General features: G+C 38.4%; 1 protein-coding gene across 1 annotated transcript in view; it reads left to right on the forward strand.

The window, feature by feature from the left end:
* The window catches only part of MYRIP (myosin VIIA and Rab interacting protein), a 207,946-nt gene that overhangs the window by 172,525 nt on the left and 18,463 nt on the right, over window positions 1–16,958 (forward strand). The window contains exons 11-12 of the mRNA XM_030234365.2: window positions 2,628–3,277; window positions 10,784–11,020. Coding sequence (XP_030090225.1) covers window positions 2,628–3,277; window positions 10,784–11,020 — 887 coding nt within the window. The remainder of the gene's footprint in view (window positions 1–2,627; window positions 3,278–10,783; window positions 11,021–16,958) is intronic.

The following is a 16,958-nucleotide window of genomic DNA, read 5'->3' on the forward strand; positions in this document are numbered from 1 at the left end:
CATTTTCTTTTTGGGTGCTCTACGGAGAGGATTTGTTCTGCTTCTTTCATCTAAAAACCACATCTGTGATGAAATTGTGGTGCCTGTTGAGCTAATAGTAAATAGCTGACTGTGCTAATATCTGTAAATATGGTCTCACCTATGCAGTAATAAGCAGCTTTGTATTATGATACAGAAAACAAGAGAAATCTCAACAAAGAGTTTGGTGTGGTAACATCAATGGGCTTTTTAGGCATCAATAGGCTTTTAGCCAAAAAGTAGTTCACAATTCATTTTGGTTACAGTTCATGTTGTCTTAAATGGTGACTCAAGAGTCTTTATCAATAGTCTTACAATGAAGCTTCCTAAATAGTTTTTTCCTTTTCACATGAATGAATGATAGCTTATGCCCAAAGAATTGTGTGAAAAATATATTCTTTCAAGTAAGTGACTTCATTTTGGAAAATCAGGAAAGAAGAATTGTGTGAAAAATACATTCTTTCAAGTAAGTGACTTCATTTTGGAAAATCAGGAAGGGAGCACTTGACATAGTAGAATAAAAGTGGGATAAAGCTGAGTCAGCTTTCTGAATATAGAGGTCTCAGTTGCTTTCTACCCTGTTTATCCACTAAGATGTAATCAACTAGCATCCTGTCCTTTCTTCAGTTAATTGAGGTTGGAAGACTGATTCTCACATGGTGTTTTTAAATAGAATAAAGGGGTATGGTTTGGGGGAGAAAAAAGGTTTGTGGCTCCCCATTACATTTGTGTGATGTGGAGCAGCTGAATTCAGTTCGTGTTGGAGATTTATATCCTGCAGAGCTGGTGGCTTTGTTTGAAGGAATGATGTTTTAAGGAAAGTTCTTTCTCTCAGGAGAACCCTATACTTAGGTTAGTTAGTATAGTTAAGAAAAATAAACAAGCAGAAGTTTCTTGTGCGTGATAGCTTCTTTGGGGTTTTTTTCTCCAAAATCAGGGGTTACTATAAAGAATTGTTAGTTCTTCTTACACACCTGACTTCAGTTATATCCTTGCTTGGTAACTGGTACAAGAGAACTACTGTTATTTTGATTTCCTGTTAAACAGGAGTAAGAATTGTATTTTCTCAAGTTCTCTGAATTGACTTAGGAAGTGAAAACAAGCCAAAAGGATTCAAATGAGTAAGAAATGCAAAAGTTGTCATAAAACTCTCATAGCTCTTAAGTTTAATTACCATTTAATTTTTGTTTTGTTTTTTTGTGGTGGTACTTTGGTGTTGATAGTCCACCTCAGACTTTTTTTTAAATTAAGCACAGCTTTCTGCATACTAATGTTCTTAATGAACAGTTCCAGGGGAAAAGTAATCTTCTTTTCATCCTAGTATTTGTAACCATCTAATGCAAAATGCCTAATTATATTCTACAACAGACCCAGATATTACTGTGTCCATTTGAAAATCGTGATGTTCTGCTTACATTATGAGAAAACTAATGGTTTATATTAAGTATTTCTATAGATTTCTAAAAATAAAAAAATTGAATCCGTGGGAGGAATTCTTAAGTCTGAAAAGTTCATTAAGTAGGCTGGATTAGTGTGTAAATCCATGGCATTGTATATTTTTCAAATGCTGCAGAAGACAGCGTCATCACACATATTTCCCAGGAGGAGAATTTTCAATTTTGATTGGAAATTAATTAAGTTTAGAAGAAAATCAATTATTGGACTTATGAGAGTTACAGAGCACTTTCTGAGCATATTTGTTACTTTTTTTGGTTTTTATGTTGGAGTTGTAAAACATACTCTGAAAATGTGGAAGGATACAAGAGCAGCAGTGCTTTTGTCAGACAGAATCAGCTCATTCAACACCAGCCATAAGCAAGAGTCTAGGAGAGATTAGGACAAAGCAGGTGCTTTTCATACTGCCTTTGAGTAGGCTCTGAGTTTCTTGAACTGTCAATTTAATTACTATCTCAGCTAATTCTGTATTCAGTAAATTTTAGTGGATTTCTCCTACTGTTCATAGCCATCTCTGTTTTACCACAGATAATTTCAAGCATCCAGAACAATCTTAGGCACGGAGCTCCATAGGTCTGGTATCCATTGCCTCACACTACTTTCTTTCATTTGTTTAAAACCTTGATATCTCTAGCTTCACTTCATACCCTCTAGTAGTTAGGTTGGAAGAGATTCCCCCATCTCTTTTAGCATGTATTCTCTCAGTCTTCTGTCCTCCAGATGGCAAACCTCTGGCTTACTTAATCATTCCTTGAATGGACACCATTTCAGAACCTGGCACAATCTCTGTTGCTCTTCTCTGATTCTTTTTCCATCTTTCCTTTTCAATGTGGGGGACCAGAATTGCACACCAGTATGAAAGACATTTGCAAAACTCAGGATTTATGCATGCCTGTGTGCTTATGTTCCATCAGTGTTTCCTAAACATTCTTTTAGAAAAAAACTTTGGTCCAAGTACCCTTCCATTTTAGTCATCACCATGACTTAAAGTGGTGGCTTCTAAGTAGTAGGGCAGCTTGGCTCTCCACATGGGAGAGTTCACGTGGCAGCAGCACTTGCATTTGCTTGTTGGCTTTGTTGACACTTTCAGTCTGTGGGAAGTGAAAGCAGCCATTCACAGTGCGATCACAGTTGTTCTCGTTTCCTTTCCGTAGGTCCGCCTTCTGTTTTCCAAAGCACCGATGGAAACTGGGTGGCTTTGCAGAATGTCACCCTGCCTCGTCCTCGAATGCTTGCCAAACCAAAGAGTCAGGTGTTCAAAGCTTTGGAGAACGAGTCCAGCATCGTGTCTGCCTATGACGAGATGGGCTCGGACAGCGAGGATGACTATGACTGGAACGTGGCCTTGAACAAGCTGCGGCGGAGACCCCGGCAATTGCCAGATGACTTCTATTACTCCAACTCCCAGTATGGCACTGAGTGGGTTTATGGCAATGATCAGTACCAGGCAGTGACCTCCCCCTCCTCTGGGTTATACACCAACACTGAGACACTGTTCTCCGATTCGGAAACATCTTCAGTAAACTCTTCCCAGGAAGCTAAAGGACCTAGCAAACTTCTCTGGTTGCAAAGCAGAACTCAAAGTGATATGCCCAGGATGGAAAAGAAGCACTTCCATGGAGAACTAGATGTAAATTTCAATCCACAGGCAACTAGCTTGGAGTATTCCGACAGCAGTGAGACTGAAGGAGTCCATTATGATTTAGAAAAGAGATCAAGAAGGTGGAAGAAGAACAAAGCCGTTTCTGAAGACTTATGCGAAGAAAAGAATCAGGCAAAAGCCAACAAGATGAATTTAAGTCAGGTAATTGTGTTTGAGCTTACCAAATGCATTCTCAAAAAAACTGGGCAAAACTAATTAAGCCATGCTGGCAATATCGTGTGAATCATGAGTGGGAGGTGGAGTGTTCTTGCAAGCTTTATCTTTCTTATGTCTCCTAAGTAAGAAGAAGAAAAAGCAGGGTGTTAGACAGGCTTTACCTTTTTCTCAAATAGGCCACTTTCATCCAATCAAAGACATTGTTAATGTTGTAAAATACAGTGCTCTTAAGGAAAAAATTCTCAGGATTTTTCAACAGCGGAGAAATGTTAATTAATCACTTGTTTTGTTGCACTGGGGTTTTTTTTAACTTCTGTTTTCTTGTTGTAAGAAATAACTCATATGCCTGGGAATCTGCTCTGCAGTGTCTACAAATAATCTGGTAAGGAATAAAGCTAATGAGCAGCAGAAATTCAAAAAGGGCTTTTTGTGAAATCTAGTCCAAGAGATGTCTGTTTTTAATTGGTCATCTTAAGATGAGTTCTGATGTGTTAGGATGAGTGTTTGCAAGCTATTTCCATTTAAATAATTTGTCAGTTCATTAAGAAAACAAATAAAACCCAAAGAAACAAGCAAAAACCCCAGACTGTACTATCTCAAACTCCAAAAAATTGTTCATACAGCTTGAAGACAGCAAACATTTATTTTCAATTACAGGCAATAACCAGAAAGCCAAGTCGCCTCTATTTGGAGTTTGTCATACCTGGGAGTGATGTTAAGGGATCCATTTGTTCCCCAGAATTTTGTTAGCAGTGCATGCACAGAAGCTCAGGAGAACAGTGACCCCTTGTCCAGTTTTATTTCCCACATCCTACCCCTCTTAAATCCTGAAGATGCATCATTGCTGCAGCAGAGTAATAATAAGCCTGAAGCAAGGAGCTGAGGGCTGGCTTTTCCCTGTGCCTCTGATTATGAGCAGCCTGATTCAGTCTTAAAGCTATCTGACCAAATTTAGGATGCCTGGAACAGTTTTTCTTTCCTTCTAGCCTGTATTTCCTATAGAAAAACATCAGTACAGCTGCTTGTGAGTCAGTATTAGGATTCTAGGATTTCAGCAGGGCTTTAATGCTGGATTTCATTAATTCTGGACCCATTCCATCTGCTTTTAGGACAGAGTGTGGGTGTTCAAGGTGATCTGTACTGATTCATTTATACTCATGTCTTGATATATTTAAAATCAACAGTTCTCAAAGGGAAGTATGATGTAATATAATGTGATCTGATGACATATCAGTGGCCATTATTGACTTCTTAGAACATCAAGCAGAATTACAAGGCTTCACTGGGACTGCACAAAGATTATATCTTGTACACAGACTTCTGCATTTAGCTTTATGGCTTTGTTTTTTTTTTTTCTTTCATGACTTCTGTGTGTCTGTATTCATATTGTGACTTTCTAGGCACAATAGACAATATGCAGAGCATGGAAGATCTGAGCTCACAGAGAAAGTCCTGGAGACATTATAGAATCATAGACTCATTTAGATTGGAAACTCTTTTAAGATCATCAAGTCCAGCTGTTAACCCTGCACTGTAGGGTTGACCACTAAACATTGTCCCCAAGTACCACAACTACAGGTCTTTCACCTCCAGGGATGGTGAATCAACCATTTCCCTGGGCAGCCTGTTCCAGTGCTGGATAATCCTTTCTGCAAAGAAATTTTTCATAATATCCAATCTAACCCCCACCCTGCTCGTCCAGGTGAGCTCAGGAAGGCAAGGTGCTTCCCAAATATCTGTGTTGGCATCCTTTAGCATCTTAGTGTGTGCTTCAAAGTGCAGGCTGGTGTGGAAAATTATATTATTCTTTCCCAAGTCTGTTGTGAGTTGCTTTGTATCTTGTAACCTCTCTGATGTGCTGAAAGTGTAAGATTCAGGATTCTAACCCACTCTGCCCTTCATTTTACCCTTGAGGCTAAAAGAGGCTGTTCCTGCTCCCCTGCTTCCTCAGCCTCAGTGGGGCTAGCAGAGACACAGTGCCTCCAGATCATGCCACTGTTTTCAAAGCAATGAAATTCTGACTAGGAAGTTTATGTAAGGGTGGGTTTGCATGTGTTTAGTTTGTGTTTGGACATAATCACACACACACAGAGGTGGCTGATTTGACAGCTGGTGCTCACATTTGTAGAACTTTTACTCCAGCCTCTGGCAAACAAGCACTGCTGGCACCAGGAATGGACTGCCTACCACAGTTTAGACCAAGAATGTCACATGGTTGAACAATTCTAGGAGGCAAGTAAAATTGTCATGTGGGTCAGGAACCTGATTTAATGTATGAAAATGAATTAGCCAGACATCATTTACAGTGCTCAGGTAAATGAGATTAAAGGGATGTCAGAGTTTAATATATTCCCCAGAATTATGTATTGATCTTGGTAAAATGATTGATTTGACGCTGCACCAGGGAGAGCCCTACATATAAACATTTGTACAAAATTATAATGTAGGTGTGTGAAGAGCTGCAGTCAGCATAGACTGAAGAAAGATTGACTGCAGGGTCTTAAACCAGGCATAGCTTTTCACATGATGAGATTATGCAGAATTTTCAGAGACCATACAAACTCTTCTAAACTCTTGTTGAACCAAGATATTAGACAGTGAATAACTGATTATATGTCAATTGCAGTAAAGAAACACTTTTTCAGTACTTTACTGCATTGGAATATAATCTTACTTTACTGCATTGTAATAGTAAGATGATAATTTGTTAACCATTATGTTTTCATCAGCATTGTAGAACAGAATTTCAGTTTATCGGTCTAAAAGTTGGGGTTTCATTTTTAATTTTCAAATAGTGAAGGTTGCTTAATTGTTTTTAACTCTCCAGGTTTCTCAGTGAGATGAAAACAAGCCCTTTTTCTTTTTGGCTCTGAGTCTAGACAGTTGTAAGCAGTTATGTTCTGGAAAAACTGTAGTCAGTTCATAACTCATAATTGAATTGCAATTTAAAATCAGGTATTTTTTAATCAGGATCCAGTTCCTTGAGTGGGATAATGCTGTGGCATTTTTTTAAAAATATATTTTAGACACAACAGTGGAATAAAGACTTTGTGACTGAGAGAGAATTTTTTGTTTAAAGTCTTCAGTGACTTAGAAGGGGAAACCTGAGAACCAAGATGTGCTGTATCTGTGGATTTTTTGCTTAATGATAAGTAAAAGAACAAGCTCCTTTACTGAGCTGTTGTAGAGATGCCATAAACTCAGTCATGAAGCAAGAAATTAAAACTGTCCTGATAAAACCAAAGTCCTGCTAAAAATAATATCTGATTGCTTATGTACCACAAAAGACATATTTCTGTGGGAGCTGAACTGGAAAGTGCAACCTTGCTTTTAATGGTTAATTTTCAAATGGTAACTTTTTACAAAAAATGGACACTTAAGCCATCAATCATTATCTGCTTTTAATATTAGTAATTGTAATAATAGTTGATGCTATTAGTAATAATAATAATATTGATATATTGACTCTCATTAGCTTTTTGAGAGAAGGATATGACTGTTGCTTAATGTAGGTGAAGTTCTTACGTTTCTGATGCACAGTGGAGGGGCTTAATTGCTTTGAGTGAAAGAAGTGCCCTCATTATGAGTTTGCTTCTTTGATCAGGAGACCCCACCTGTTAATTACAGCGCTCCTGCCCTGCAGCCAGGTTAGGGGTGACACTGTCAGGCTGCCTGTTCCCACGGGATGGCGCTTGGGATGTATTCTTGGAGAACAGCTCCCTCAAATCACTCTGGCTCTTGATGAGAAACTGCCTGCAAACCTCACCATTTGTATATTCTCCTAAAAATTTTACTTTCCAATTTTTCGTTTTCTATATGAAGGGAACTTTCTCACAGGAATTTATAGTTTAACATAGGTTTTGTTCTGCAACATCTTTTTTTGTATTTCGTTTCCAACCACTCTGATTACATTGAGTTATCAGTGATTTGTGTGCAAAAAACTTGGACACTGTTTATGAGTAAAGGTGTGTTTGTTGTTTTCATTGTCTCCTAAGTTATGCTTGCATAGAAACACTTGATTTTCTTTTAGTGAAACTGGGTTCATGGCTATGTCAGTCTGCCAGGCCCTCACAGAAACTCAGTTTTCAGATAAAGTGGTAGCCCTTTATTCTTGTTTGCAGTTATTAGCATTATGTATTGCTGATAGATGCAAATGGGAATTCACGCAATGATTTGTGTAATGGCACAAAAATGTCATTAAACTTACCAGAAAGAGTGAAAACATGAACAATAAAGAATTACAAAATTTAATGCAGCATCTATTCAATAATAATAATAATAGTACCTTTCAATTTATTGATTTTTTTTCTCATGGCTGCTAATGCATTTTTTAACTTGTCAGTCCATGAAAGAGGTATAATCTCCTCACAAATAGTTTGCTGCCACTATCTGAAAAGCCCAACACACAAGTCATGCATCCTTCTATTAACAGAAACCACAAAGTGCAGCAGTGAAAGATACCATTATCTCTGCATGTGCACAGGAATTAACAGCTCTAGCCAATATAGATAATCCACCCACTCATTTAAAGGAGGCTGGAAAGCTAAAAAAGGGGTTACAGACATATATGAGCCCAGCTGTAATGCCATCAATACTCTCAAGAAACAATATGTATTCAGATTTAGCTAATGCAGAATGAGACCCTGGAGTTGCCAGGGCATCTCATGACTTTCATCTGTGCTGGCAGACCTAGCAAAAAGATCTTTAGGCTGCTGCCATGTGTGATTCTATGAAGCCTGGTATTTTTTTGGGATCGAGAGGAGTTGTCATATTGCTGTTGTCAATACTGATTCTCCAGATTAACAAGTGGTGCTTCCCATGGGTGTATCTGTGCATTGCTACTCCAATAAAGCTGCTAAGCAGTTAAAGCTAAGCAGATCTATTTGAGAAGCCCCCAGAGGACTGATGCATGTCCTGCTGCACAGTGAAGTCTGTCAGTACAGCAGTGGGGAGGAAGTGAGGGAAAATTGACCACTCTGGACTGCCGGCCTCCCTCACTGCTCCACTAGATTTTATATACATATCTGTAAGCTCAGTTAAACAAGGATACCAAATTCTTCTGTTCACAAGCTTGATCTGCTCAAATGTCTGCCTAGAATGAGATTTTCTTCTTTTCCCTGCAGACTTGATCTCAAGGCAAACCATGTTCAATCTTCAACAACACTGCTAGAGTAAGCCCACACCCCTCGTGCAGAGCTAATCCTAAGCCAGGTTTTGGTAGATAAGAGCAGTACCAATTTTTGGAGGTACCAATTAAATAAATGGAGGTAATTCAAGTAAAGAGGGATTCCACTAATTAGCTGGGACTAGATACCTAGCTGTAAATAGCTCAGGTTTAATGAGCTATACCTTCACTAAACTGTAGTCTCATAAAATACAAGTGTACAGTTTAGCTGGCCTTTCTATCCTGTATATCGCATAAATTATGATTGTTTCTTTCCTGGGTACAAATTGATGGACTCATTGATTCAGCAACAGATTTCAGGGGGGGTTTTTTGGTTTTTTATAGTAGTTTAGTGACTTGTGAGTATTGGTCATTGGCAGATTGTTAGTTGGGATGTAATGCTGATATTTGTAGTGGGTTGTGGAGTGATGTGCAAGAAATGTCTGAAGAAAACTTTTCTTGCAATTTGAGGAAACACTGTTACGATAGAGATTTTTAATTTAAGAGGTAAAATACACCAGTGTTTTGCATGTATATAAGAGAATGTCATATTATAAAACTGAAGTGAAACCACACTGGCTTGAAATCTTGTTTTTGTTAATTGAACAGCTTTTTAGCAGAAAAAGCTTTTTATTTTGCTGAAGCTGATTGTTATAGAAAAGAGTTTCAGCATAAACCCATGGTTCCCCTTCTATTGTAGCTCTCAAATTTCTGTTGTTCCTTCAAATCATGATTTTCTAAAAGGGCCTTCTGCATTCTGAAGGTGAACTGTAAAGAAATAATTTAGTTGTGTAATTGATTGAATTGCAAATAACTGCTGACAAAAATTGTCCAGAACACCGTGACAGTGCTGAACACTCCAGTATAGTTTACTGCATGAAAGATGAGAACTGACATTATGAACCCAATGTGTCAATCCATGAAAAGTAGTTTGGTGGGTAGGGTTTGTGAGGGAGTGGGCAGAGTTAACATTTCCTGTGAACACTGGAGGTAATTGGTTCATCCCTGAACAGTGCTGCTCTTGTGTTTGTATTTCCAAATGAATGGAAGACAGAACACAGATTTTAGTCTTTCCAGCAGTGTCTGGTCTTGTTGCAGTATGAGAACCTAAGGCAGATAGGAATAATTTCCTCTCTGAGAATTGCTCCAAATCATCCTCCTAGGCCTGCTGAGATGTGCCTACCACTCTGGTCCCAGGCTGAATTCTTCATAGCCACCTTCTGGGTGGTTTTGCACAATTATGTTCCATTTCAAGATACCTGTCACTTTTAAACCTACCTAATGCCATCTTATTTAATGGACTTGGCTGAAGCACCAAACAAGCTAATGATTCAAAACTTTCAGCACTCAGCAGGGAGAACATTTCCAGAAGGCAGCAAATGCTATAGGTGGAACAGGTTGCTCTGGGAAGTGCCTGTCTCTCTCCAGGGACTGTAGTGCAAATCAGGGCAAATTGGGTCCTGATCAGACAGCACAGATCCAGAAAATGAACTGATACATATCTGGGGATTCATTTTTAGAACAACTATGAGATATTCTCAGAATTTGTCAGCAAGGGCTAACAAAACTATCCCCCTTTCCACCTTATTATATGCTGGGCAAAGATTTTGCTTTTCTTCTCTTCATCTTCCAAAGGGACTTGGGGCTGAGTCTGTAGCACCCACTGTATTTAACTGATCCTTTAAGTGTTTCCCAGCTTTAAGGATCCAAGACTCAGAGCAGAAGGTGCTCCTGAAGACTGAACTTGTTGCACAGAGGTTGGCATTTGGAAAAAAATACCATCTCTGTAGAGGATCTACCTATGCAAAGAATCACTGGGAAAGCTGACAGTTTAAGCCGCATCATGTAACAAAAGAGAAGTTTTTCAAAACTTGTTTCCAGCAGTCTTTAAGAAAAACATGGATAATGCTCAAGACCAAGCAGTCAGAGAATGCAAGCACAGCTTTCAGCTGAAAGCTGAACAAAACTGCCAGGTTACAGGTTATTTCATTCCCACACCACACTTTTATCTGCACTGTGCCTGCAAGAGATGGCAGTGCTGGAAATGGGAAATGCAGGCATGTATTATTACTTACATAAAGATACATAATGATTTTCATAGTTCCTTTTTAGATAACATGAAAGTAAGAAGGAATGATGAATATAATCCAGCAAGTGTTGGTTTACTGGCATTCCTTTTTTATCAGAACACTTAGTGTGCTTACTTTCTAGCTTCTCTGCAGAGTGATCGTACCCCTATTTTCTAGAAAGCTAGAAAAATATAACTAGAACTTTTTCTTTCTATGCCTACACAGGAATTTATATGGCTTTTTCTCATGTCTTTGTAGGATTTTGATGATTTATCAGAAACAGATATAAGCAATGAGGATCAGCACCATGTCAAGCCTGAGCTTATGGAGGATGAGCTTAAATCCAGGTTATTTCAGCTTGCTGCTAAAATTAGTGACAAGGAAACATCATCTGGTGAAGAACAAGAGTCAGAACCTGGAATAGATCTGGAAAACCAGAAGGAGAGTTTGTCCTCAGAGGAAAATGGCAGAAGTATCCAGGAAGAGTTAAAGAAGGTAAGTGGTAGTTAGAAAGGAGTAGGAATAGTACTTTAAGACTTAGAATGCCAAAAGAAAAAATTTTGGCTAGAAAACTGCACATAGTTGCTTAAAAAAACCTGAAGTCCTTTATACTGGTCTGAGCTGGAACATCTTGTGCAGATAAAAGTTAAGTTAAGATGTGTTTTCCTCTCTGTGAGGAGCTGAAAGCCGACAGCATCATTTCCCAGCAGGGAATTTAGCCTGTGCAACAAAACTGTTAACTGGGTGATGTTAATGGAATTATGTCAATTTATACTGACTGAAAATCGACTTACACTTTTTGATTTTAAAAACATACTCAGTTTTTCTTTTTTTGTCCTTGCTAACCAGCTTAAGTGGTTTTTTTCATCCTTTTAGTTGTTCTTCTCTTTGTAGAATTATCTAGTTCATGCTGATGGTATAGATTCTTCTTTTGCATCTCTAAAAAACTGTTCAGTATTTCTTTAAAGCTTTCCAGCCCTGTTACCCTGTCAGCTAATAGGCTTCTGAGAGTAGTAACATTTTCTAATGAAACTGAAATTTAATGTCAGCTCTGATAGTGCCTGAGACCCTTCATTTGTGCCATTTCACCCTTGTAATGAGATACCAGATTTCAGTGTCACTCACAGGATTTACCACCTCCTCTCTTCACTTTCTACCTCTGAATTTCTCTTCAGATCTGTGGTTCACTTGAATTTAGTGCTAGAGGAGCCCAGTGCTGCCTCTTGCCAGTCAAGCACTCTTATTCCTTAGATCCACTTAGGCTTATTCTAGTTTGCTGCATATCTTGACTTGCGTTTTGGGGTATTGTGTGCACAGCAGCTCAGCTTTGACAAGGAATGTGGACAACTCTAAAGGAAATCTATTTGTCATAATTTGAAATGTGTTTTTTTCAAATTATATAAAGAACTAATACACTGGGAGGTGAAAACAGGATCAAGTAATCCAGGCAGATTATAGAGGTGCTGTCTAAGAATGCAGGAATGGTGTCACAAAAACCAGTGGCCATCTGGAGCTGAATGTGTCCAGAGACACAAAGGGGAAAAAAGTCTTCTACAGGTCCATCAGCAGCAAAAGGCAGATGAGGGAAGGCTGGGCTCACTACTGCAGTGATCTGGTGACACAGAACATGCAAAAGGCTATTACACAACATTGTTTTCACCTCAGTTTTCTGAGTAAGATTTTCCCTCAAGAATCCCAGGCCCCTGAGACCTATGGAAAATTTGCCTGGAGCAGTAAAGGCTTATCCTTGGTAGAGGAGGATCAGGTTAGCAAACATTTAAAAAACTGGGATCTGCACATGTGCATGGTGTCTGATGGGGATGCACTTCCAAGACCTGAGGGAGCTGGCCCATGTAATTGTGAAGTTCATCTTTGAAACATCATGGCAATCTGAGACATTCAGAGCTATGAATATTGTTTATTTTTGCTTTAACAAGACTTAGAGCAGTCAAATGCAAAGGGAAATGCAAGTCCTGCATGTGGGAAGTGATTAGCTTATGCAGCTCTGTTCAGTGACATTGGTTACACCATTTCTGGAGTGCTGTGTCCTGTTTTGGGCTCCCCAGTACAAGGTGCACATGGACACACTGAAATGAGTCCTGTGAAGGGCCACAGAGATGATTAAAAAACTGGGGCATCTGTCACATGAGGAGAGGCTGAGAGAGCTGCTATTGTCTATCCAAGAAAAGAAGAGAGGGTTTGGGAGAATCTCTTCAGTGTGTTTAAATATCTGATAGGGGAGAGTAGGGAGTGTTTGTTGTGGGAAATAAAGTGGAAATGAAACTCTTTTCTCTGACAGAAATGGAAGCAGTGGGCACAAACTGAAATACAAAAAAATCCCATCCAAATGAAAAGTTTTTTCACTGTGTTGCTATTTAAATACTGAAGTAGGTTTCCCAGAAAGATTGTGAAGCCTGTGTCATTGGATATAAGCAAAATGTGACTGGACAACAGACATTCCCTGGGCACGTGCCTTGAGCAGAAGAGTTGGACTGGGTGATCCCCTTACATTCCAAATGTAAGGAGCATGTGACTCCTTGATTCTGAGTTATATAGCCATGGACTCCACAGGCGTATAAATACCTTTGTTATCATGTGTGCAAATACTTCCATGATGTACACACAACCTTTCCAAAGAAATCACATAAATTTATTGTCAAAGCTTGTTAGCAGCATTTAATTTATTTTTATTTGTTTTCCCAAGACAAAACAGCAATATCACATTATTCAACAGCATATGTGGGCTAGCTGGGGTTATAACATTATGCAAATGAAATCCAGAATTAAAAGGCTGTAAAGAGGACTTTCTGAAATGCTCCTGTATAGAGAACTGAGCACAGGAAATGATGAATGTTATGTTTTTGGTGTACTTACTCATCTGCATGCATCTACAAAGTAATATTAGTGGGTTTTTTCTCTCCTAATTTTGCTATTTCTTTGAAATTTGTATGTCAGTTATTTAAAATACAGCAAAGATTAATATCTTTTTCGTCAATATAATTTTCTTAAGTTTTAAAAAAGAAGGGCTTACCATGTTCAGCAAAAAAAGGAATGCTTGGAGTTCCTAATCCTTTATTTGATTTGGATTAAAAAGTTCTCTTCATTAATGGTCATAGTACATACTCTTTTTGTCTATAATAAAGAAACCAGAATACTCCAGTACTCTTCATGGTCTGGAATTCAGTGGAATTGGCAGAGAAACCTTCTCCAGGTGTAGAGAAACAAGCACACTGCTTTCATTCTTATTCTTGACAAGACTTTCAGTTGTCCTAAAGGTACTTTTAAATTTTCTGACATGTGTCTTCTCTCTGGAAAGTTGTCTGGCCAACATCTTACCAGGAAATACTGAAGATGACAGTGTATAATACCAGCTAGGGCTGTGGTAGTCTAAAATACAGACATACCCAAACTCATAAAAGATGTATTAACTTTAGGATGAGTAGATGTCATGTGAAAAACAAGCATAGAAAGCCTATTTTCAGGCAACCAGTGATTTCAGATGCTTTCAAAACCAGAAGTCCCAATACGCTGTGTCTTTAAAAAGTCTGATTGTTGGAGAATGCACACTTGTAGGGATTTACAGATCTTTCAGTCTAGCACTCACCACTATTGGTCAGAGACAGCCTCCTGAGCTGGGCATCAGGTTTCAAATTAAATATACAGAAGCATTAGTTCTGCATTGTAGGAGCGACAGCGGGTAGGACAGACGGATGGATGGACGGACAGGCGGAGGCAAGAGATCTGTGAAGCTGGGTCTTGGAACTTGCAGTTTATTGCAAAGGGCCTGGGTGCAGGGGCCCTGCTTTGAGCTGCCAGCAGCAGCTTGAAGCAGGCCCGAGAGAGAAGCCCCAAAGAGGAGCGAGAGAGAGAGAGAGCAAAGAATAAGAGCAAAAGGAAAAGAGGATGGAAGAAGAGTAAAAGAGGATGAAGTTCCTGTTACAATTCAGTAATTTTTCTCCTGTGCTGAATATTCTAATTCTCCAATCTAACTGAATATTAGATTCTCCAATCTAGCTGAATATTCTAACTAACCAATCTAGTACAAGATACAAATCCTATAGCATTTACATACAGCCTTTAAGAATCATTACATTACTACACTGTGTTACATTTTAAACCTAAAAACTACTCTTTGGACCGTTTCTGCCAAGCTAGTAGGATCTGCTCTGACCTGTCTGCAGGCAGAGGGTATTGTCAAATCAAAAGGGGATTGCCTTCAGCGGCCCTACTATTGTTTTCCAGTTGTTCACTAACTAAGGCTTGGTATCTCAAAGCTTGCTTTCATTTCAATCTTGCTTATAGTTTCCATATTCTCAAAATCTTTTGCCAGGCAATCATATTTTTAAGGCTTTCCTGTTTCATCTTTCCCAATACTGCACCATTAAAATGAGAGCTGGAGTGCCTAGATTCTGCTTTTTGTTCCTGAACATAAATACTATACTTTAGCCATCTTGCTTTTATTTTAGCCATGCTGCTTGTCTTTCTTAGTCTTTAATCTTCTGTTCTCATAAGCTTATTCTGGAGCACTTCAGTGACTTTAAATTGCTGGGAATTTTTAGTTCTTGTACACCTGACCATAGGATAAGACTTAAAAACACCTATTGTTTTTGAATCACTGGAAATTAAGTACCTGGTGCTTATCTGACCTTCACCTGTCTGCACCTTTAAAAACAAGGACTTCTGTTTTAATTAAAACTGGGAATCTTATGTAATCACACATTGAGCTGATGCTTTTAAAAGGATATTTAGTATATTATGATCTGAAGCAGATCATAATACACAATGAAGTGGTAAAAGTGGTATCCTTCATGGAGAGTTGGCTGAAGTTGTTTGGCATTTATGGATTCTCAGTTCTCACTTCAGATTGAGTGTTTGAATTGTATGTGTGCCTTTAAGATGCAAATTTGAATATTATGACCTTTGAGTTAATTATTTAGTTCATCTGGGATACCTGAGGATTTAGGTTGGTATTAACTAACACAAGTTAATTTTGGGACTTGGTCTTAAATCTTCTTAGATTTTCAGCACCATCATTTTCATTGTCCCTTAGTTTGTGATTGCCTGAAATGGTCTTGTGAAGATTCACAGCTCTCATTTTAAAAGAAACATAATCCTGCAGCAGACTTGTTTTTATGGAAAATATTTTGTGCTTCTTAAGCTACAGAAGTAATGAATGGTCTTTCTGGGGTATTCAGAGCCCTGAAAAGTCCATTTGTCTTAGTTGTGCAGTGAAAGGCCATGGTTTTCACCAAAAGCCATGTTTAGGGTAGAGTTGGTCTTCAGCCCCTCTAAACTTTAGGTGTGAACAAACCAAAATTCAAATTGTGCAACTGTTGTCTTCGTGAAACATCTTTTACTAGCACAACAATTTGCACAATTCTTCCTGTCTTGCTCTTTTTTTTTTTTTTTTAATTGATTGGTTGGTTTTTTCTTTATTCACCCAAACCCTAAATGAATGCCTAAAGAAAAAAAAGCAAAATGTAAATTCCCTTTGAAGTATCTTAATGGCACTGATCCTGAGAGTGGCAAGCATGATAAATGGGATGTATTTAGTTCACAGTCTCCTCCATCCATTCTCCTTCTCTTTTAATCTTTCATGAAGATAAATTGACTGGGTCTTTATTTCAGGGTATATGCCAGAATTACATTCTAGAAGGCTAATTTGGCAGGCTGTAATTTGAATGCAGTCTATCCCTGTGACCACTTTATCAGAACCTATAGAGATTATGTTAAAAAACAGATTAGCCCCTGCCGTTTTCCCAATTTGTCCACATAGCATGAAAATTGAAATAGTTGTTAAAACCTTGCTTGTGTTTTTTCTTTTTTTCCCCTTCTACTTAGTACTACAACTTTCTTAAGTTATACCAATGAGCAAGTGAGTCAAACTTCCATAGTAATGTGGATTGTCTCTCCTCTTTGCATTACCTTGATGCAATGTGCTGTGTGCTTAAGGAATTTCTTTAAATCCCTTTATGCAGTTACTTCTGCTCAGAGGATCTTACAACCAAGGCTTAGTAACTTTGTTTAAATCCTGCTGTTGTCTGTTGCCATTACTACATGACACAATAGTTCTTCTTTCTGAATGACAGCCTCTAAGTGAGTTTCTTAAGTAGCACAATGGGATTCTGTTTCCTAAGTGAAACCTCCCAAGTCTCTTGACAGTATGAATAACAGCATAAATCATCTTTTCATTAAATATTTATGCTTCCATCCTTGGGAAACATTTTATTCTTCTTAGGTTTTAAAAAGCTTTATTTTGGGGAAAGCATGAACTATGAATAACATTTTTATGTTGGTTTTTGCCAGAGGCTTATTTCCTTTGTTTCAAGAATACATCTTGCCTTTTTCACCAGGTAAATTAGCACTGTTCAACTACTGGTATAATGAGATTGAGAATTATTAGAAAATCTGCCTGGCCTCTGTCTTTTTAGGA

The sequence above is a fragment of the Serinus canaria genome, chromosome 2 (assembly GCF_022539315.1).
Source record: "Serinus canaria isolate serCan28SL12 chromosome 2, serCan2020, whole genome shotgun sequence".
Taxonomy (NCBI): Eukaryota; Metazoa; Chordata; class Aves; order Passeriformes; family Fringillidae; genus Serinus; species Serinus canaria.